Source organism: Microcaecilia unicolor, unplaced genomic scaffold (assembly GCF_901765095.1).
Source record: "Microcaecilia unicolor unplaced genomic scaffold, aMicUni1.1, whole genome shotgun sequence".
Classification (NCBI taxonomy): domain Eukaryota; kingdom Metazoa; phylum Chordata; class Amphibia; order Gymnophiona; family Siphonopidae; genus Microcaecilia; species Microcaecilia unicolor.
This window is the reverse complement of record NW_021963315.1, coordinates 70,232-92,067: the sequence shown is the minus strand read 5'-3', so window position 1 is coordinate 92,067 and position 21,836 is coordinate 70,232. Positions and strand designations below refer to the sequence as shown.

Sequence of the window (21,836 nt, the reverse complement as noted above, 5' to 3'; positions counted from 1 at the left end):
CCATGCTTTTGAATATGCTCTGTAATTTTGTTCTTTATAAATAGTCTCTGCCATTTTGCCCAGCATCGACATCTATAATTTCCCAGATCACCTCTGGATCATTTTTTTTTTAAATCAGCATTACATTGGCCGCCCTCCAATATTCTGGTACCATACTTGATTTAAAAAATAAATTACATATTACTAACAATAGTTCTGCAAGATCATTTTTCAATTCTATCAATACCTACGATGAATACCATTCAGTACAGGTGATTTGCTACTCTTCAATTTGTCAAATTGTGTCTCTACATCTTCCAGGTTTATGGAGTGAAGACGGAAGCAAAGAATTCATTTAATCTCTCCTCTGTGTCTTTACTGAGTACCCCTTTTACCCCTCGGTCATCTGGCAGTCCAACTGATTCTTTTGCCGGCTTCTTGTTTCTAATATACCCAAAAAAGTTTTTACTGTGTGTGTGCCTTTAACGCAGTTTGTTTTTCAAAGTCTGCCTTTGCCTTCTTTATTGGCGTTTGCATTTGACTTGCCATAGCTTATGCTGTTTCCTATTACTTTCAGTTGGATCCTTGCTCCATTTTCTGAAGGTTTTTCTTTTAGCTCTAATAGTTTCCTTTATCTCACTTTGTAACTATGCTGGCTGTCATTTGGCCTTCCTTCCTCATTTTTAATACATGGAATATATTTGGCCTGGGCTTCCAGAATGGTCATTTGACCTTCCTTCCTCATTTTTAATACATGGAATATATTTGGCCTGGGCTTCTAGAATGGTATTTCTGAACAGCATCCACGTCTGATGTACATTTTTGGCCTTTGCAGCTTCTCCTCTAAGTTTTTTTTTTTTTTTTTTTTCACCGTTCTCATTTTATCATAGTCTCTTTTTTGAAAGTTAAATGCTAACATATTAGATTTCCTGTGTGCACTTACTCCAGAGCTGGTATCAAATCTGAAAATATTATGATCACTGTTATCAAGTGGCACCAGGACCATTACCTCCTGCACCAAATCATGTTCTCCACTAAGGACTAGGTCTAGAATTTTTCTTTGTCCTTGTTGGCTCTTGTACCAGATGCTCCATAAAGCAGTCCTTGATTTCAATCATGACTATGTCATAAAAAGGTGCCCTTAATGACCTGATGATCACTGGAGTGATTAAGACATGACTCCCTCCCTTACTGCTCCAGTGGTCTCTGACCCTCTCCAACCCCTAAAGATGTGAACAAAACAGTACATACCAGCCTCTAACAGCTTCAGATGTTATGGCCAGTCATTTTAGAGCAGCAGGTAGGTCCATGGAGTAGCCTAGTGGTAGTTACAGTGCACTGTAGAGAAGGGGACCTAGGCCCATATTCCACTCTGTAACACTTGTGCTGGAAAGTGTGAGCCCTCCAAAACCTACTATACCCACATACAGGTGACAGCTGCAGCCATTACTACTACTACTATTTAGCATTTCTATAGCGCTACAAGGCATACGCAGCGCTGCACAAACATAGAAGAAAGACAGTCCCTGCTCAAAGAGCTTACAATCTAATAGACAAAAAATAAAATAACTGTTGTTTCTGTCCTTTTGAGTTAAACCCAGTACCCTCTAGTAAACTTATTTGCTGTGGATTATATACCTGCCTCTTTTGTTGTTTTTGTTGTGAGACTGATAGAGGATATTCTCTTATACCAATCTGTTTTGCTACGATGGATCACTACTACTACTTAACATTTCTAAAGCGCTACTACGATGGATCAGCATCCCAGAACCCTAATTTTCTGAATAAGGGAGGAATTACTCCATTTTTATTCAAACTCCTTAAGTCTATTAAGTCTATTGTAGTGGTTTCCCGTTGGGTTCTGTTGGTTTTTGGTGGGTTTGAAGGGCTCACCATACAATATAAGGGGGTTAACAGTGAGACGTGAAGTCCACTGCAAAGCTCCCTAGAGTACTCCACTGCTCTGCTGGGATGACTGTGTGACTAGTGTACTAAGACTGCTGGTCCCCCATACATCCCAAAGGCTTGTTTTTGTGCATTTTTCTCTTGTACTTTCTTTTTTGATTGGTCACATAAGAAAAATGCACTGAACATAAAATGCCTAAAAACGTCTAGAAAATGTCCATTTTCAAAACAGAGAAACATTTTTCAGATTCAAAAATGGCCATGGTTGCTACTTGTTTTGTGGACATTTTCACCAAAACGTCCAAAGTTGGATTTAGATGTCATATCAAAAATGCCCCTCATTGTATTTGTTGATCAGTTATGCTAGAGGCAGCAACGAGGACTAATAATACCAGCAAAGTTTTCATTGTTTATTTAATTCTCGTCATAGTTTTTCTAAAACTACCATTTATGGAACCTAGACATGCAGTCATCGAACAATGCATTATCTTTTAAGAAATCTAATTTTTGCAAGCAGAGACAAATTTGATACAGCTTTAGGTTGTTAAATCTTATACGTCTTGTAATCTTTCTTTGATGTTGGGTACGCTAATGCTGACTTTAGACTATCTTGTGTTTTCCTTCCTGCACGAAAACAGCCAATTCAAAATATTAAGATTTTCCCATAGAGTAGTTCACAAAGGAACTCCTGGCCGGCCACCTGGCTTCTCTCACTATTCCTTATATGCCCACACGTCTCTTCTGCTGTCTAAATAATCAAAGACTGGTCCTTCCAGGTCCCTCTTGTGCCACTTGGGAATCCACTAAGAATTTGCGGGGCATCTCAATCGGGAGGGCCTGAAATAAGTACAGTAGGCACGGCAAGACATTCATCTTAACTGCGGCTATGGACCGCTGCTTTTTAACATATTTATAAATGATTTAGAGATGGGAGTAACTAGCGAGGTAATTAAATTTGCTGATGACACAAAGTTATTCAAAGTCGTTAACTCACGACAGGATTGTGAAAAATTACAGAAGGAACTTACGAGACTGGGAGACTGGGCGGCTAAATGGTAGATGACGTTTAATGTGAGCAAGTGCAAGGTGTGATGCATGTGGGAAAAAAGAACCAGAATTATAGCTACGTCATGCAAGGTTCCATGTTAGGAGTTACGGACCAAGAAAGGGATCTGGGTGTTGTCGTTGATAATACACTGAAACCTTCTGCTCAGTGTGCTGCTGCGGCTAGGAAAGCGAATAGAATGTTGGGTATTATTAGGAAAGGTATGGAAAACAGGTGTGAGGATGTTATAATGCCGTTATATCGCTCCATGGTGCGACCGCACCTTGAGTACTGTGTTCAATTTTGGTCGCCGCATCTCAAGAAAGATATAGTGGAATTGGAAAAGGTGCAGCGAAGGGCGACTAAAATGATAGCGGGGATGGGATGACTTCCCTATGAAGAAAGACTAAGGAGGCTAGGGCTTTTCAGCTTGTTGAAGAGATGGCTGAGGGGAGACATGATAGAGGTATATAAAATATTGAGTGGATTGGAACAGGTGGATGTGAAGCGTCTGTTCACGCTTTCCAAAAATACTAGGACTAGGGGGCGATGAAACTACAGTGTAGTAAATTTAAAACAAATAGGAGAAAAAGTTTTCTTCACGCAACGCATAATTAAACTCTGGAATTCGTTGCCGGAGAACATGGTGAAGGCGGTTAGCTTAGCAGAGTTTAAAAAGGGGTTGGACGGTTTCCTAAGGGACAAGTCCATAAACCACTACTAAATGGACTTGGGGAAAAATCCACAATTCCAGGAATAACATGTATAGAATGTTTGTACGTTGGGAAGCTTACCAGGTGCCCTTGGCCTGGATTGGCTGTCGTGGACAGGATGCTGGGCTCGATGGACCTTTGGTCTTTTTCCAGTGTGGCATTACTTATGTACTTATGTAATAGATGAGATCCCAATAGATCGATGTTGGTCTTCCTTTGAACCAATTTCCACTTCTAAGCTTTACCCTTTAAATAACAAAATAGCTTTTTCTAGTTGTCCATTAGATAATTTCCTTCATATTTATTGAAAGATCCTACGAATGAAATAATAAATTGGATTGTCTCATTTGTTAATACATCCTTGGCAAATCTTTGGTTTTCTTCCAATATGGGTAACATTGTATTAACTCCAATCCCAAAACAAGTAAATGGTGATATGTATTTCACTTCTAATTACTGACCAATTGCTAATATTCTGTTTCTAAGTTAATTGAATTTGTAGTTATTTTTAGTTAGTAAACTACATAGAGCAATTCAATTTATTTCATAATTCTCAACATGGATTTAGAGTTTTTCACAGCACTGAGACACTGCTTATATATTTGACTTTGGAAGTTGAGTCCTGTTGGGTGGAGGCCATATAGTTTTGCTGCAGTTTGACATATCAGCAGTGTTTGATACTGTCAATCATGCTTTATTACTAAATTTACTTTCAACATTTGGTCTGACAGATTCTGTTTACTTATGGTTTGAATCTTTTCTTACAAATAAACATTACTCTATATTTAAAGATGATTTTTTTTTCAAATCCTTGGCGTTCACCGTGCAGAGTTCTTCTGTGCTATAAAATCTATATATGAGCACATTAGGTCGACTTTCTTTTGGAGCTGATGCTAAACTTTGGTCTTACGCAGATGATATTTTGCTGTTGGTCTCTGTGGATAGTGTTTTGGAAATTTTCTATTCTAAACTTAATGAGTATGTTGGGAAAGTAACTGATTGGTCTAAAGCTTTAAAATTGAATGAAGATAAAACAAAAATCCTTTGGTTTGGTCTTGATCAATCAATTATTCCACAAACTATTATATTGCAAAATAGTCCTATTATTAAAGTTGAACTGAAATCTAGAGTACTGGGTGTTAGCTTTGATATCTCATTTCAATGGAATCTCAAATTAAAAAAGTGTTGTTTGTAAAGCTTATTTCAAATTGAAACAATTGTTTAATTTGTTCATACTTTTCATTTGAGCATTTTAAAATTATTGTTTGTCTATTCTTTCATTATTTGATTATGGTAATTCCTTGTACACTGGATTAAAACGATTAAACAGCTGTCTAAACAGATAATTCAGAATTCAGCAATTAGGATGATATTCTGTTGCTCACGCTTTGAGAGTGTTTCCCCTTTTGCTGGTTGATCTGCACTAGCTGCCAGTTCGAGCGAGAATTCTTTTCAAAGTGTTATGTTTAGTCTTTACATTTTTGTATGGTTGTAGATGAGTTTAAGCTTCTAAAGAATTTTATTACATCAAGGATATGTAATTTTGGTTATTGGTATTTCCTTTAACTAAAGGTATTAAAGCATTATTTTCTAGATCTTTTTTATTTACTGCTATTCATTTATGGAACAGCTTACCAGTTCAGTTTTGATCAATAATGGATCTTTTCATCTTTCAAAAAGCTTTTAAAATTTGATCTTTTCCTCCATCATAGATAATTGTAATATTTTTGTTCTGATTTTATTTAGTATGTAACATCCTGATTTTATGTCTCTGTTTTTTTATTTCTTTTGTTACCTCTCCTTGAATTCATTTTGGAAGATTTAGTGAGTTATAGGACTCAGATTGCATAACATAACATTTAGGATGTTGTAATAATAAATGAAGTCTATTAGATAAAGCTCAATTTCTTCAAGTTAGACTTAGAAAATCTGTCAAATAGTATAGTATATACATCATAATGCACAACAAAAAATAAATGTGGCCCTGATTGGAAGCCAGTGAAGACGTACCAAGAGAGGAGAAGCTGATTCAAACTTCAAAGACCCAGACAAGCCTGGCTGCAGTGTTCTGAAACATCTGAAGCCTTTTCAACAAGCCTTCAGATAAACCCATGAATACAGAATTACAGTAGTCTATCTGAAACAAAGCAGAATTTGAAATACAGATTGAAAAGCATTAAAATTCAAACTAAATTTTATTCTTCTTAATTTCCTAATTGAATGGCAACCTTTTTTAATTATTTGATTTTATATGTGACTCAAATCTCAAGTTTTCATCAAAGATAACTCCTAATATCTTCAGTTGTTTTTCTAATGGGAAAGTCATACCATTAGCTACCAAAACTGCTTCTTAAAAGGTTTAAAAGAGTTTCCCAAAACTATGAATTTTACATAAGAATAGCCATACTGGGTCAGAACAATGGACCATCTAGCCCAGTATCCTGCTTCCAAAGTGGACAATCCAGGCCACAAGTACCTGGTAGGAACCCAATTAGTAGCCATGAAGCTACAAAATAGTATATTTAAAATGAATCGGAGAAAATATTTCTTCTCTCAGCATGTGATTAAACTCTGGAATTTGTTGCCAGAGAATGTTGTAAAAGCAGTTAGCGGGGTTCAAAAAAAGGTTTGGAGAGCTTCCTAAAAGAAAAGTCCATAAGCCATTATTAAAATGGACTTGAGAAAATCCACTGCTTATTTCTGGGATAAGCCACATAAAATGCATTGTACTATTTTGGGATCTTGCCAGGTAGTTGTGACCTGGATTGGCCACTGTTGGAAATAGGATACTGGGCTTGATGGACCTTCGATCTGTCCCGGTATGGCAAACCTTATGTACTTATGTAATAAAATAAGACAACTCCTATTTTGTCTTGCATTGACTCATCCTGAACTCTACATGCCAGTATCAGTAAAGATTGATAATTAAAATGAGAATGAACATGTACTAAAAAAAAAAAAAGACATATAGCAATGCAATCCCCAATCCCCTTTCTAATAGAAATTCAGGGTATTCCTAAAAACCTGTCTTTTTAGCATAGCTTTTGGAGGATTATGGGAGGCCTAGATGCATGGTTAAGTCCATAACCCAACCCACTGCCATCAGAGGATTTGCTTTTGCCAGAAAACTGCTCTGTTTGATTACTTTCCTTTATTATTTTTGGAGTTCTTTTGTCTTTTCCTATTTTTGTTAACCACTTTGATTTGTATTACAAGTAAAGTGGTCTAGCAAAACTGAAATAAAGGATAAAAGATTTTTGGTATGTGAAAAATTACTAGTTTTTCAGAGTTGACAAGAGTCACTCTTCTATCTGCTTCTGAGAGAGATTAGTTAAACATTTTACTTTTTCCTTTGACCAAATTTTTTAGCATCCCCTTGATAGCAACTTTTCTAACTTTCACATCCTGAAGACATGATTGCATATCTTCTTCCTGTTTACCTTTTTCCTAATGGCAGGGGCAGTGTCATTCCAGGTACTTCCATTTCGTTTATGTATTGGCAGTATGGTATTTATGGCTATACTCATTTCTGTGTCCCAGTTCCTCACTGACAATTCTACATCTCCCTTCTTTATCTTTGTGTTAAGATCTCCTAGTAGAAATAAAAGGTTATAATCTTTTTTTTTTTGTTTGTTTTTTTTGTTTTTTAAGCTAAATTTGAGCAAAGGCCTTTCAAATTTTACCAGATTTGTGACCACAAGAGGTTAAAATCTGATCAGTCTGATCGAGGGAGCTGTTTGTATTCTTAATCTTCCTCTATTTCTCTTCCTACTTTAGGGGCAAAAAACAAATTATGAACTAGATCTACTAAAGTACGGTACCATGTTAGAACTCGTTAATGCATATTCAAATTCTGTATTTTTAATTTAAACTGTAAGCCATATTGAACTCGAGCTTGTTTTTGGGATAATGAGGGGTATAAATGTCATAAATATTAATATTATTAGTAAATAGATCCTGTTGTATAAAATGGAATCTGGTAAATAATGTGCATTAATTAAGTAAACTGTAATATTGTCCTGATCATACCTAAGCTAAGTCCTTTTCTTTGTAGTTGGTCACATATGGCTCTAATCGAGTTGAAGCATTGCAAAGAATGGAAGAGGCTTTGGACAATTATGTCATCCGAGGTAACTACGGAAATTTGGGTTCCTAGTGTGTAAAACTGGCATCTTTTTGAGGGAAATAGCTTGGATATGTAGTAATTAGCAAACAGAATAAAAGTCTAGATTCATAGGATAGGAAGGTGTCTGTTTTTGGCCTAAGTGACATTAAGGTCCTGATATTTAGCCAGTGATGATCAGCATTTTGCTGACTGCTGCCGACGTTATACCTGCAAATTCAGTGCCATGCCGTGTCCCGCCTCCATTGAATTTCTGGCTATATGGAGCTTGGAAAACATAGCTGGTTAAGTACAATATTCGACATTTAGCAGGTTATTAAAAACTGCATATAGGACTGTGTTTTATACAGTCAGGTGCTGAAAATTGGCACTTAATTGGCTAAATGCTGACCCCGCCCCTGGAATGCCGCCAAAATAGCCAGTTTCAGCATGGGTACTAACCAGACATTTTCAGCGCACACTCTGGTTAAGTGTTACTGAAAATGCCGGTTTAGCCCCGGACAGGTGATTTAAATGGCCAGGAGCTTCTCCTGGCTGTTTAAATCATTTTGATTATCAGGCCCCAATTGTGTTTGTGAAATACTTTCACAGATCTGACAGAAATCATGACCAAATCATGACTCCGCACAAACTCCTGATCTATATCCTTTCAGAGGCTCCTAATAAAAGCAAACATCATTTTGTGCTGCTTTAAAAAATGTATTTATTTATTTATTTTTGTCATTTGCAAAGCAATGTGATACTTTAAATCTTTCTAGATTTTTACCCTGTATACACCACCTAAAAAGTATTGCATGCTGGCTTTCAGTCTCACCCTCAGATTGATGTAGAAAGCCACACAATAGAGCCGTGTTCTGATGGCTGAGTGAGCAGTTTTTACTGAGAGATTAGCAAGAAAATATTCTGCAGTAATGCAATAAACTGAGTTGCAAAATCAAAGCATGCAGAACTTGCATGCTAATGAGGGAAATCCTGCCAGTTACATACACACACAGGTTCTGCAGTAAGGATGGCTTTCAATGTGTGCATGTCCAAAGAAAATGAAAACATTGGCGCTTGTCTGTGTATGTTTCTTATTTCCCCCCCCTGACCAGTCCAGACATGAGTATATGCTCTCCTGCTAGCAGGTAGAGAGTGAGAACTACTGAATTATAACTTTGGTCTATATTGTATTCCGTGCAGCCTAGCAACAGCCAGTATGTTCTCTAGCAGGTGGTAGATAAGATATTCTGTGCTATCTGGTCAATCAGGTAGAGGTAACTTCTTTTGTTTGTGATAAGTTTGGGAACTGAATAAGACATGTTGCTTTGAGGTTATTGATGACTTAACTGTGTCTTGGGCTGGGAGTTCCTTGGTTCCTCATTCTGTCTTTGTGCCTCAGTTCCTCTCCCCTGTTCTCTGGGAATGGGCCCTAGAGTACCTTTTTGATAAGAGTCTCACTTACAAACATTAGAAAAACAGATATTGAGTGGAGACAGAACACAGTGAGGCATGTTTTCAAAGCACTTAGTCTTCCAAAGTTCCATAGGTTTCTATGGAACTTTGGAAGACTAAGTGCTTTGAAAATGAGCCCCAGTGTGCCTGCTGTCTAGTCAGGCTGTTTTATTTCTGTAAGGACACCTGGGACTAAGAAGGCAAGAGAGTAGAGCAGGAAGAGGAGTAGTATTTCACTTGGGTCTGAGCCACATGTACCTGGCCTAGGCATGTGTGAGCTTCATTGAACAGTTATAAATTGAGCTGCATGTCAGGGCCTATGTTGACAGAGTGCAGGCAGCATTGCTTAAACTGTGGCTCTTGCCATACTACTGAATCACCAAATAGTTTCTGTCCCAGGCATCTAGGGAGTTCTGTGGCCATTTTGGCCTCAATGGTGGACATTTCTACAGGTCAAAAAACTGGTTTCCCTTTGTCTTGACTCTGAGGTGCTGTCCACGCCAAGTGGAGGAAATTCAGTATTCATGGAAACTGCCATTTTGCTTGCAGCAGCCCAGTAGTCAGTGTCAACAGAGGGTCAGCCAGTTTGCCTGCTGCTGAATTCTGAAGCATGTTCTTGATGTTTAGAGGATGGAGCAGTTCAATTTTCTCCTCAGTTTTTTATTCTGTTACACCACACTTTTTGTTTAAAGAGGAGTTACTGTGCAGCCAGCTGACCCTGGTTTATATTTATCAAATGTGAATTCTGACAGGCAGATGTTCAGAGTCAATGGCGGGCGCTGGAGGGCATTAGTGCTGCACTAGTGCATTTGCTTTCGCGGGATGATCAGAGCTGGTGAACACATAAAACAATGAGATGTCTGGCTTTGACCACTAATTGCATACTAATGCATTCAAAAAAGGGTCTCCTGCATTCTTTCCTAATGTTCAGTGGGATCACGCTTCCGTGGTAGTTTGACGAGCAGGGGAGGAATGGGGGAGACTAGCCGACACAGCCCTGATGGTCCAATGGACTCCAGGTCCCCCAGACCCCCATACATGTAAGGACCCTGGAGGTCCAGTGGACCCCCAGAACCCTCACTCTCCCCCAAGCACATAACTCCTCCCCCGCCCTCAATCCACCGAAAATCCCTGGTGATCCTCTGAATGTGCCCTTCCCACTCACCAAAAATACTATGGTGGTCCAATGGGACTCTTGACATGCCCCCCTCCCCTCCTACCTTAAGGTAGTAGGAGGAAGAGGGTCTAGTACTTCCTCCCTCCTATCTGGGTGCCACCTCTAAATGGCGGCACCCTGCATGGTGCATCCTGGGATGTGCTAGGTAAGGCTTAACATTCGTGTTGATCCGGATGTGTTTCTAGTTGGTAGGTCGATCAGGTCTGTCATGTATCCCGGGGCTTTGCCGTAGATAATTTTGTGAACCAAAGTGCAGATGTTGAAGGCAAAATGCGTTCTTTGATTGGGAGCCAGTGTAGTTTTTCGCGGAGGGGTTTTGCGCTTTCAAATCGCATTTTTCCGAAGATAAGCCTAGCTACCTTGTTTTGAGCGGTCTGAAGTTTCTTTAGTGTTTGTTCTTTGCATCCCGCGTAGATTCCATTGCAGTAGTCCACCTGGCTTAGTACTATTGATTGTATCAGGTTGCGAAATGTTTCCCTCGGGAAGAATTGTTTTACGCATTTGAGTTTCCACATTGCGTGGAACATTTTCTTTGTTGTGGATATCACTTGGCTCTCCAGTGTTAAGTTGCGGTCTATTGTAACGCCAAGGATTTTCAGGCTGTCTGAGATAGGTAGGGTGTAATCTGGGGTGTTGATAGTTGTGGGGTTGTCCGTGCTGTGTTGGGATGAAAGGATGAGACAGTGTGTTTTTTCTTTATTGAGTTTTAGTTGAAATGCATTTGCCCAAGAGTCCGTGGTGTACAAGCTGTTGATTTCATTGGTGATTTCTGTCAGTTCAGATTTGTAAGGAATGTATATTGTGACATTGTCTTCATAGATGAAGGGATTGAGGCCTTGGTTGGATAAGGACTGGCTAGTGGGGTCATCATTAGATTGAAGAGGATCGGTGATAGTGGTGATCCTTGTGGTACTCTGCAGTCTGCTTTCTACGGTGATGATATGATTGAGTTTGATTTTACTTGATATGTTCTTGTGGTTAGGAAACCCTTGATCCAGCTAAGTATGTTTCCACCAATTCTGAACTTATCTAGTAATCTTATTAATATGTTATGGTTTACCATGTTGAATGCACTAGACATGTCGAATTGGAGGAGGAGGATGTTTTTACCTATTGCTATTTCCTACTTGAATTTGGTTAGAAGAGTGAGTAGTACTGTTTCTGTGCTGTGGAGGGGGCGAAAACCTGACTGTGATTCGTGTAGTATTGAGAAATTGTTTATGCAATCTGTGAGTTGTTTGGTTACCATGCTTTCCATCAGTTTGACTGACAATGGGATGGATGCTGCTTGACGGTAGTTAGTGATTTCATTGATGTCTTTTGGTATGGGGGTGAGTAGGATATTGCCATTTTACTTAGGGAAGAGACCTTGCTGTAGCATGTAATTTAGGTGGGATGTAAGGTCTGCTATGATGCGGTCTTGGGCGGATTTCATTAGGTAGTTGGGGCAGGTATCTAGTTTATAGTGGGTGTTTGAGAACCTACTGATTGCCTGTGCAACTGTATCGATGGTGAAGGGGGCAAAGTTTAATCAGGTTCGGTCATCCGGGTATTCTCCAGTGGTTGGGTCCAATTCATTAAGGAAGTTTTCGATGTCACTGTTGATCTGAGGTAGTGTGTTACGTAGGTTTACAATTTTTTCATTGAAATACTTAGCAAGTTTATCTGCAGATGGGATGTCTGTATTCAATGTGGTGATCAGGTTGGTATCTAGGAGTTTGTTCACGAGTTGGTATAATTTCTTCGTGTCTTTGTAATCTGTTCCTATTTTTGTTTTATAGTCAGATCGTTTGGACTTTCTTATAGCATATTTGTACTTTCTTTGTGATTGTTTCCATCTTTTGTTTTTTTCCATGCTCGTTCAAGGTTTCTGCATTATGTTTTTAGCTTTTTCAGTTCATTGTTGAACCATGGTATCGAGTTATGCTTATGTGAGGTTCTTGTTCTTAAGGGTGCAATTTCATCTAGTATGCATTTGCATCTTTTATCCCATTCCATGAGGTAGTATATGGAGTCTGTGCTGTCCATTCATTGTTGTATATCTGTTGCCAGAATGTTTTCGAGTCTATTTGACCTCTAGTACTGTAGGATGTGTGTTCTTGTACTTGGTGTGATCCCTTCTTCCGCCAGTGTAGGGGTAAGTTTAGTTTTGTAGTGATCAGTCCAGGGTGCTTTTGTCCATTTAATATCTGTTATTATTAAGTTCTGGTCTGTTGAGAGTTTGTGTGAGATGAGATCAAGTGTGTGCCCTTTGACGTGAGTTGGTTGCATTTGTGGCCATTTGAGATCGCATACGTGGAGGAATTCCTTGCATTCGCATGCGTTTATTGAGTTTGGGTCTTCTAAGTGAAAGTTGATGTTTCCTATTACTAGTACATTGGAGTTGATCACACATGTGTTTAAAATGAAGTTCATGAAGTTGGTCTGGCCTTCGTTCCAATTACCTGGAGGTCTGTAAAACAGGACGCAGTTCAAATGATCACGAAGGGTCTTGTTGTGGATTCTGATTGAGGCAATTTCAAGTTGAGGTGTCATGGACTCGGCGGTGGTAAAGTGGGATCACTAGATTAGTGCTATTCCTCCGCCTCTCTTTTCCTTTTTGGTCCAGTGTGTGATTTTGTATCCTGGAGAGCACAGGTCTAGGATTATGGGGTCCTTTTGGTCATGGATCCAGGTTTCATTGATGACGAGTAGGTCAAGGTCTTCTGCCAGGGTCCAGTCTGTTAGTATTGCTGTTTTGTTTACTGCGGATCTGGCATTGATGTAGCCCACCTGGATTATTTGGGATGGGTCTTCTGCATTTGGTGTTGTGTGGACGTTTATCAGTTGCTGTTTCTTTGTTGAGATGAGTTTGTTTGGACTCTTCTTTGCATTCTGTGGTAGTTGTCCACATGTTGGTGGTCTTCCTTTGTTTACATTGTCAGTGTGATGCGGTGTGGTGTATCTGATCATTCTTTGATGGTTGTATAGTATGGGTATAATGTTACTTTCTGCGAGAGGGGTGGTTAATGTTAAGTGGATCAGTGTTAAGGAGTAGATTATTAGGAGTAGTTTGAAGGTGTTCATTGTGGTTTCTATTCAGTGTGGTTACTAATGGGACTGTGTTCTGATGACTGGATGCGTGATAAGACTTTGGGGTCTGGTGTTCTTGACAAGAATCGTGTTTCGGCCACAGAGGCCTGCTTCAGGAGTCCATTGAGACTCAACTGGGATTGTGTGGATACGCTGGCAGGCTGCGTCTTCCAAGGGGCAATCTTTTTTTATCACAGGGAGTTTGACAATGGAGGCAGGAACCGAGCTATCCAGCATCCTGTTCTCTGCCACTGACCTCCTTTCAGATCTCTGTTTGGGATGAGAAATGCCATCTCCTCTGTCCCTAGCCTCAAGGCGGGAAAATGATCTCAGAAGCTCATTCGCAGCTATTAGTCCTGCGAAGGGTGTTATCCCAGACTGTGATCCACCGGAATTTATCACTCTAAAAGGGCCAATGCACGAAGCGTACATGGCACTACATACCCATACGACCTGGTCCCGGGACGAGGCCGGATCAAGGTGGGAAGGAATTACATTAGATGAGCTAGCCTCAGTGAAAATGAGGAAGAGTTTATTTATTTATTTCAGTACATTTATACCCCGCCTTTTGCCATAGCGTTACAGCCCCAAAGCGGCTTACAATGAACTAATTATAAATCAAAATAAATACATTACAGTTACAATTTAGTAATTAGAGTGGGAGAACAGGAAAGGGAGGAAAAAAAAGACAGAGATGACCAGCGAAAGTCCTGGCGGGCCAAGGAGAGAGATGAAAAACCAGGCTGACACAGAGAAGACCAGCAAGATGATCCCCAGTTCGGGACAGCAGCAGGGCCCAGATGGAACAAATGAAGCTGGAGACAAACTTCCACAGTGACGCAGCCATCAGAGCAGGGAACAAGATGGCAGACCAACGGTCGTCCTCCGCGGTCTCAACCGCCGAGGCACTCCAGCCAGGGACCTCCATCACTACAACTTCGAGGAACAGCTGATTAGCGTCGAGAAGGGCTCCTCCTCCGCAACGCAGAAATGGAAACTGAAAGGTGCAGCGCCGGAAACACTCTCAGGGAGGCATGTAGGGAAAGACACCAGGAAGAAGACCAGCGGCCCCAGAAAGGAAGCGCAACGCACAAGCGAAGGGAAGCGCGATGTGCGAGCGGTGACCCGATGTAGCCCGGAATCAGCTATCAGCCAAAAATCAGCTCCTTGGCTCAATCAAGAGTTGTGCAACTTGAAAAGCAAATGCAAAAGCAAAGAAAGATAGTGGAACAAAAACAAATCAGACAGCAACAGAGAAGAATGAAAAATAGAAATAAAACAATATAAACAAAAAATAAGGCAAGTGAACTGGAAATTCTACAAAGATCAGCTATGCCCAGAACACCCAAAAATAAAAAAATAAAAATTGAACGGGCTGGTCAACATGTTAAATGCATGTTCAGTCATAACAATGAATGGCCCTCCACCGACTGCAACAGCACTAGCCAAATACTTAGAAACCAAAACTAGCGAGCTAAGAAAGGGTCTCATGTGCACAGACGACACACTTGAGGATTTCATTGATGATTTTGACAAAATTCAAGAACACGTCACAGCAGACAGATTATGCACAACATTCACTCCACCAACATTTGAAACAGTACACCAAGCAAAAACAAAACAAAAGTGCTCCTCCACACACTGCATGCTAGACACCTGTCCAAACTATTTACTGGAAAGCACACCAGTGATCTTCATTGAACAAACCACACTCCACCTGACCCCCACCCCACCCCGAAAAATGAAGCATAATACTGACCCCCATACCCAAAAACGAGAATCTAAACACAAGCATAATTTCAAACTACAGGCCCATTGTCTCTGTACCCCTTATGACCAAAATCATGGAGAGCATAGTTGCCAAACAACTAATGGACTACCTATTCAACTTCTCAGTCCTTCACAAATCCCAATCAGGATTCAGATCAAATCACAATACAGAAACAGTACTTATAACACTACTTGCAAAATTTAGGTTAGAAATCATTAAAGGGAAAATTAATTCTATTTCAATTTCACCTGTCAAGCGCCTTCAATATGGTCGATCACTCGATACTACTCCGACTAGTGGACAAAATTGAAAATTTGACAAAACGCAATACAAAAAGGCTGTAACTATCTGACTCTTCACTTACCACAGTGCCAGGGCATCAAATACAAAAACTCGCATGCAGCAAGCTTCTCTTACTTAGGGGCACAAAGCTGGAACACACTACCAAAATTTATAAAATGCCTGACCGATTATTTAAAGTTCCGGAAACATCTAAAAGCCTTCCTCTTCAAAGAACACTTCTATGATGAGACCACATAAATATACTAACAAACCGAACAGCTCCTAAACTAAATAACCATAATACCATACCCACATGATGTTTATCATGTTGTATAAATGTATATCAACTTTGTGAAGAAATCACTATGCAACTAACGTGTAACTAATGTTACCATGATGTATAAACATGTACCAACTTTGTGAAGAAATCAATTTGTAACTAAGACGTATACATTAGTAGACACAATTATCAACTGTCTTACTACTACTACTACTTATCATTTCTATAGCGCTACCGGATGTACGCAGCGCTTCACACTTGAACATGGAGAGACAGTCCCTGCTCAATAGAGCTTACAATCTAATTATGACAGACAGACAGGACAAGTAAGGGATAAGGGTTAGGACAGACAGGACATATCAGGGATAGGGGACAGTTGAAGGTTTAGGTTCTTCCATGTGGGCTGGAAGACAGATGTAACTGCAATAAATGGAGGAACTTGCTGGACATCTGGCGCAGCTGCACCAGGCAGTGAGTGTGGGGAGGGCCAGTAAGAGCAGTAACAGTTTGTGTTGCCTACTGTCTGCTTGAATTGCTAGTCCTGGCATAGCAGTGTAGGCTGTGGGTACTCGGTGTGTTAGATTGCAAGCTCTCTTGAGCAGGGACTGTCCTTCCCCATGTTTAAACTTGCTCATTCCCTCTCACCTTATTTCTCAAGTTGTCTTTTGTTGTTTCCTCCCAATTTTATTGTAAGCCACATTGAAACAATTTACTTTTGTATAATGTGGGGTATAAATGTCAATTAAATGCAATAAAAAATGTAGTCTGACTATATGACAGACCAGAAATGGAAAGCTGGTTAGCTGTAGAAGACCGAAGGGTACAGATAGGCCTATAAGGGATTATTAAAGTTGAGAGGTAGGTAGGGGCATCTGAGGAGAGGACATTGTGAGTTGTCATTCTCAAATCAAGTGTCAGTGGTGAGGAACACCTTGGAAAGACTGATAACTCTGCAGGCAGTAATGTCTTTTCCTTTGGAGCAGAGAGGAATAGGAAAGGTATTCCATCTACTTCAGAGTAAATTGAGCCTTATGAGTTCCACAGTTACACATGGAAACATTGCAGACAGTAATAGTAGAGGTTCGGCAGGAGGAGTTGTTGAAATTCCTAGATCTCATGGAGCCTATTTTAAAAATGCCTGTCAGAAGAGGAACATTAGCTTTGTAACAGATTTTCAGTTCTGGGGCAGCATTTTCAATTTCAGGCCCTACCGTTTGGTTTAGCCAGGGCACAAGGGACATCTTCCAAAATAATGGTAGTTGCTGCATACTTGCACAAAGAAGGAGCATTGATGCAGCCCTACTTGGATGATTGGATTATTTGCATAAAGGCATTCACAAGGCATTCACAGAGAGTGAGAAGGCTTCAAATTCAGTGGTTCAGGTTCTCCAAGACAGTGGCGTAGCTATGTGGGGCCACAGGGGCCTGGGCCCCCATACATTTGGCCCTGGACCCCCCTGCCGATGACCCTCTCAACCCCCTCCCGCCGCCAACCCTCCCCCGCCTTCCCCGTCGGCTACCTTTCCTAGCGGGGGACCCCAGCCCCCACCAGCCGAGGTCCTTCTGTTCCGGCGCAAGGCTTCGTTCTGTTTCTGTGAGTCTGACATCCTGCATGTACATGCAGGACGTCAGACTCACAGGAACAGAACAACGCCTTGTGCCGGAAGACGAGGACCTCAGCTGGCGGGGGTTGGGGTCCCTCGCCAGCAAAGGTAGCCGATTGGGACGGAGGGGGAGGGTTGGCGGTGAGAGGGGGGTCAAGAAGGTTGTCGGGGGGGGGGGGGGTTGGGTCAAAGTTGGTGGGGGGGGGGGGTAAAATGTGCCCCCTCACCTCCAGCTTTGGATCCCTTTCCCGCCGAAGTCTGGCTACGCCCCTGCTCCAAGAGCTTGTTTTGGTTAGTCAACTCAGCCAAGAACAAGTTGGTTCCTTCACAGTTGCTAGAATATCTGGAGGCACAATTTGACAGGACAGGGGAAGGTTTTCCTGCTGGAAGAACAGATCCAAAAGTTTCAAAATCAGGTGTAAGCTTTTTGCAACAGGTTCAGGTCAGTCTGGTATGGAATTACCTACAGGTACAGGACAACATGGCAGCAACCTTGGATTTAGTTCTGTGGGCTTGGGTGCATATGAGGCCCCTCCAAAGAACAATGCTTTCTTGCTGGACACCTCAGTCATACAGATTTTGCTTCTCCCATTGACAGCTAAATTCAGTCTTGCTTTGGTGGCTGTGCACCCTCAGTTTGAAGCAGGAACTGACTCTGGAGTTTTCACAATGGCTGGTGATCACAATGAATGCTAGCCTTGGCAGTTGGGGGGGGGGGGGGGGCACATTGCCTGGGAGAGGCAGTGGTCGATCATTCATCTTGAAGCGAGAGCCATCTGGTTCGCATCACTGTAGTTTTACTCTCTGCTTTTGTGCAAAGTGGTGTAAGTGTCATCAGATAATGCAACAACATATGTCGGTCACCAAGAAGGAAGAAAGAGTCAGCAGCATGGGAGGTTGATCTGATAATGCATTTGGTAAAGAACGTCACCACCTAGCCTTGTCAGCATTGCACATAGTGGAGATAGAAAATGTTCAAGTGGACTTTCTCAGCAGAAATGCTGTGGATCCAGATGAATAGAATCTGACTGAGCAGTCGTTCAGTAGCATAGTACTAAGTGGACGCATCCAATTATGGATCTTATGGCCACTTTATAGAACAAAAAAGCTCTTAGGTTTTTCAGTCACAGGAGAGAGTGGCATTCTGAGGGCATATAAGCTCTGTTGCAACCATGGCCTGTTTACGGTCTCTAGTACGTGTTTTCTTCATGGCCTTGGTTGGGCACGAGTCATCAGGGTCTAGTAATGCTTGTAGCTTCTGGTTGGCCGAGGAGATAATGAGGCTGCTATGGATGCAATTCCAATTCAGGAAGCATCTCCATTTTGTCTTATGGCTTAGCTATTGAGAGGCCTAGGTTCCTCAAGCAAGATTTTTCTCTAGAGGGATAGTGACCTTTTGTGTTCTAGGATATCCTCTCTACAACTTTGGCATACATGAGGGTCTGAAGGATTTTCGAGAGTTGATGTATGGATTTTCAGGTAAATCCCAATAAGAGTGACTGTTTTGGAAGTTTTGAAGTTCCTACAGGATGGATTCAATAAGTGTTTGGCGCTATCATCTCTTAAGGTTCAGTTAGTGGCAGTGGTGTGTTACCGATGTTTGGTATAGGGTCGTTCCTGTGAGGTTTTTCAAAAGGATGAAATTGCTCAGATCATTTAAGCATCTGTTGGCGCTTAACACAAAACTACCTCTACTTCAGGAAGCAGGTGAAAGCTTGGCTCTTCAACCAAGCCTTTAATGGAAGAAGTAACTAACTTACTAGTCTCACTCACACACACAAGGATTGACTCAGGCTGCATATACTGCAAATAATATTTAACCATCTCTCTGACCTCACGTGCAACTTTCTTCAAATCAATCTCCTTACTTTCTAATTCTTCCTACTTTTACTCATGTATATGTTACAACTTTGCCTTACCCTTCACTACCAATTATAATGTTCTAGTACATATTGTGTTGTCATTGCAAGTAGTATACCATGGTCACAATTATTAGCAGAATTTAAAGAATCAGTGAGATTAGAACTCCATAGCGCTACGCTTGTGGATTATTGTAAAAAAGAAATAATACCACGGGGGCTACGGATGACCAAAGCTCCCAAGCTGTTTCCCGAGGACGTGGACTTTGTAACACAATGGAATAGTATACTTAATCATTGCTCCCTCGATTTAATGTTATTGCTAATTCAAACCATACAACATAATTTGTCTCAAACTGAAGTTAGACGATAAATTAAGCCATATGAAATCTTTGGCTGAGTATGAAAAATGTAAAGAGGAGTTTGACATCAAGTTGGACAGATTTAAGAAAGAAATTAAAACTACTAAGATCAAGAAGTTTCAACGAGATCAAAAAGATTATAGTGAGGGATATGTGTAAAAGCTGGCAAAAACCAAAGAATGCAGAGCAAATCGTAGAAAAAGGAAAACGAGTGGGTTTTCAATTATCCACTATCCAAGGAAAGAGATGATAAAACAGAAGGGGAACGGAATCGAGGAATGACCACCAGGCGTTCAAATCAACGAGGGCGAACGAATTGGAGAACCAGAAATCGCGGGGAATCGAATTACAGAGGAGGGATGAGAACACGACGCCGGGACGACTCGCTGTAATCAATTTGTCTAATTATCGGCTAACTCCTATTGAAGAGTCGGTGTTGTCCTGATGATTGTCGTTTGTCCCTACCTCTAGACATCTTCCTTTCCAATTTCGTGTGGAATTTGAAAGATTTATTTGTTTCCTTCAATTAAAAAATTTTTTTCAATGAGTCGGAGGACTCTAGAAGAGCTTTTTCAGATTGCGTAGTTAAAAGCAAGTGGGTACCTCCCGGTCCCCTGAATCTGGCTTTAGCCATTTTTAAGCAATTGGTTCTTAAGGATGTGGAAATGATGGAAATGACTCATTTCAGAGATAGGTCGAATATGACCACGGAAGAATTTAGAGCTGTACAAACGCTGAAAAATGAAAGAACTATAGTCATTAGAAAGGCTGACAAGGGGGGAGCCATAGTAGTTTGGGACAGGGGATATTATATAGATGAAATACATCAGCAGCTGTCAGATGTGAATACTTATCATAAGCTAAATGAAGACCCGACGTGGGATTTACTCATAAGATTACAGGAGTTAACAAAAGAAGCTGAGTCAATAGGATTTCTGACAAAGAAAGAGAGATTATTCCTTTGTCCGATGCATCCAGTTATCCCTATTTTTTATACGGCCCTAAGATCCATAAACGATTAGTGTCACCCCCAGGTAGGCTCATTATTTCTTCTAGAAATTCTCTATTGGAAAGATCTTGTAAATACACAGATTATTTTCTACGACCAGCGGTGCAAACTATAACAGCATACATCAAAGATACTTCGCATAACATCAATGAGGAGACTTTGTTGGTCACTTTAGATGTCCACTTGCTATATACTTCCATTCCCCAGAAAGAGGCTATTGAAGCTGTAGAGAAAGCATTAGAAGATCGCCCCCGTCCACATACAGTGCCTACGAAGTTTATAGTAAAGTTGGTGGAGATTGCGCTGTATAACAATCATTTCATTTTTGATAATGAACTTTATCTTCAAATCTCAGGTATAGCAATGGGGGGCTTCGTTTGCTCCCTCAATAGCAAACATTTTTATGGGACAGTTTGAGAGACAATTTGTATACACATCAGAGGGATTTTCTAAAGTCAGATATTGGGGTCGCTATATAGACAATGTCTTTTTGTTGTGGCAAGGTACTCAGGAGGAATTGGAGGTTTTTGTTAATGGCTTAAATAGAATCCATGGAACGATTAAGTTTGAAAGCAGTTGTCATCAGGAATGTATCAACTTTCTGGATGTCCTAATTAAGAAAGAACATGGGATTCTAAGAACGGATGTGTTTACCAAAAGTACGGATAGGAATTCTCTGTTAAGGTTTGACAGTATGCATCCATACCATCTTAAACGGAGTTTACCGTTTTCGCAGTTTCTTCGGTATCACAGAATCTGCGACACTCCGGAACAATATCAGGAATCCTCGATCAAGTTAAAAACGAAGGTTAAGGAAAGGGGTTATCCAGATAAATTAATTAAACATTCCTACAAAAGAGCTCTACATAACCATCGTGAGTTCCTGCTTCAACCGATTGATTGTAAACAAAAGAAGAACGATTCAAAAGTAACTGCTTGTGTGTTAAAGTACTCGAATCGGGCTACACAAATCGCTACTATTATGAGGAAACACTGGAACGTAATGTTGACGCATCCTGCCTTTCGAGATCATCATTTAACCCTAGAACGCATGACGTTAAAAATATACATATTAACGTCATGGGGGCCTTTTAGGCCCCCATGCACATAATGTAGAAAAACACACTTAAATAACTTTCACAAGTTTATTTCAAAATTGCTCAATAAAATATGAATAGTAGACAACATTTTAATTATAATTTTTCACAGAAAACACCAAAA

At 40.5% G+C, this 21,836-nt stretch overlaps 1 protein-coding gene across 1 annotated transcript in view; it reads left to right on the top strand.

Moving 5' to 3' along the window:
• The window catches only part of LOC115459181 (propionyl-CoA carboxylase alpha chain, mitochondrial-like), a gene marked incomplete at its 3' end in the record, with an annotated part of 83,385 nt that overhangs the window by 4,317 nt on the left and 57,232 nt on the right, over positions 1-21,836 (top strand). Inside the window, exon 2 of the mRNA XM_030189043.1 lies at positions 7,697-7,772. Coding sequence (XP_030044903.1) covers positions 7,697-7,772 — 76 coding nt within the window. The remainder of the gene's footprint in view (positions 1-7,696; positions 7,773-21,836) is intronic.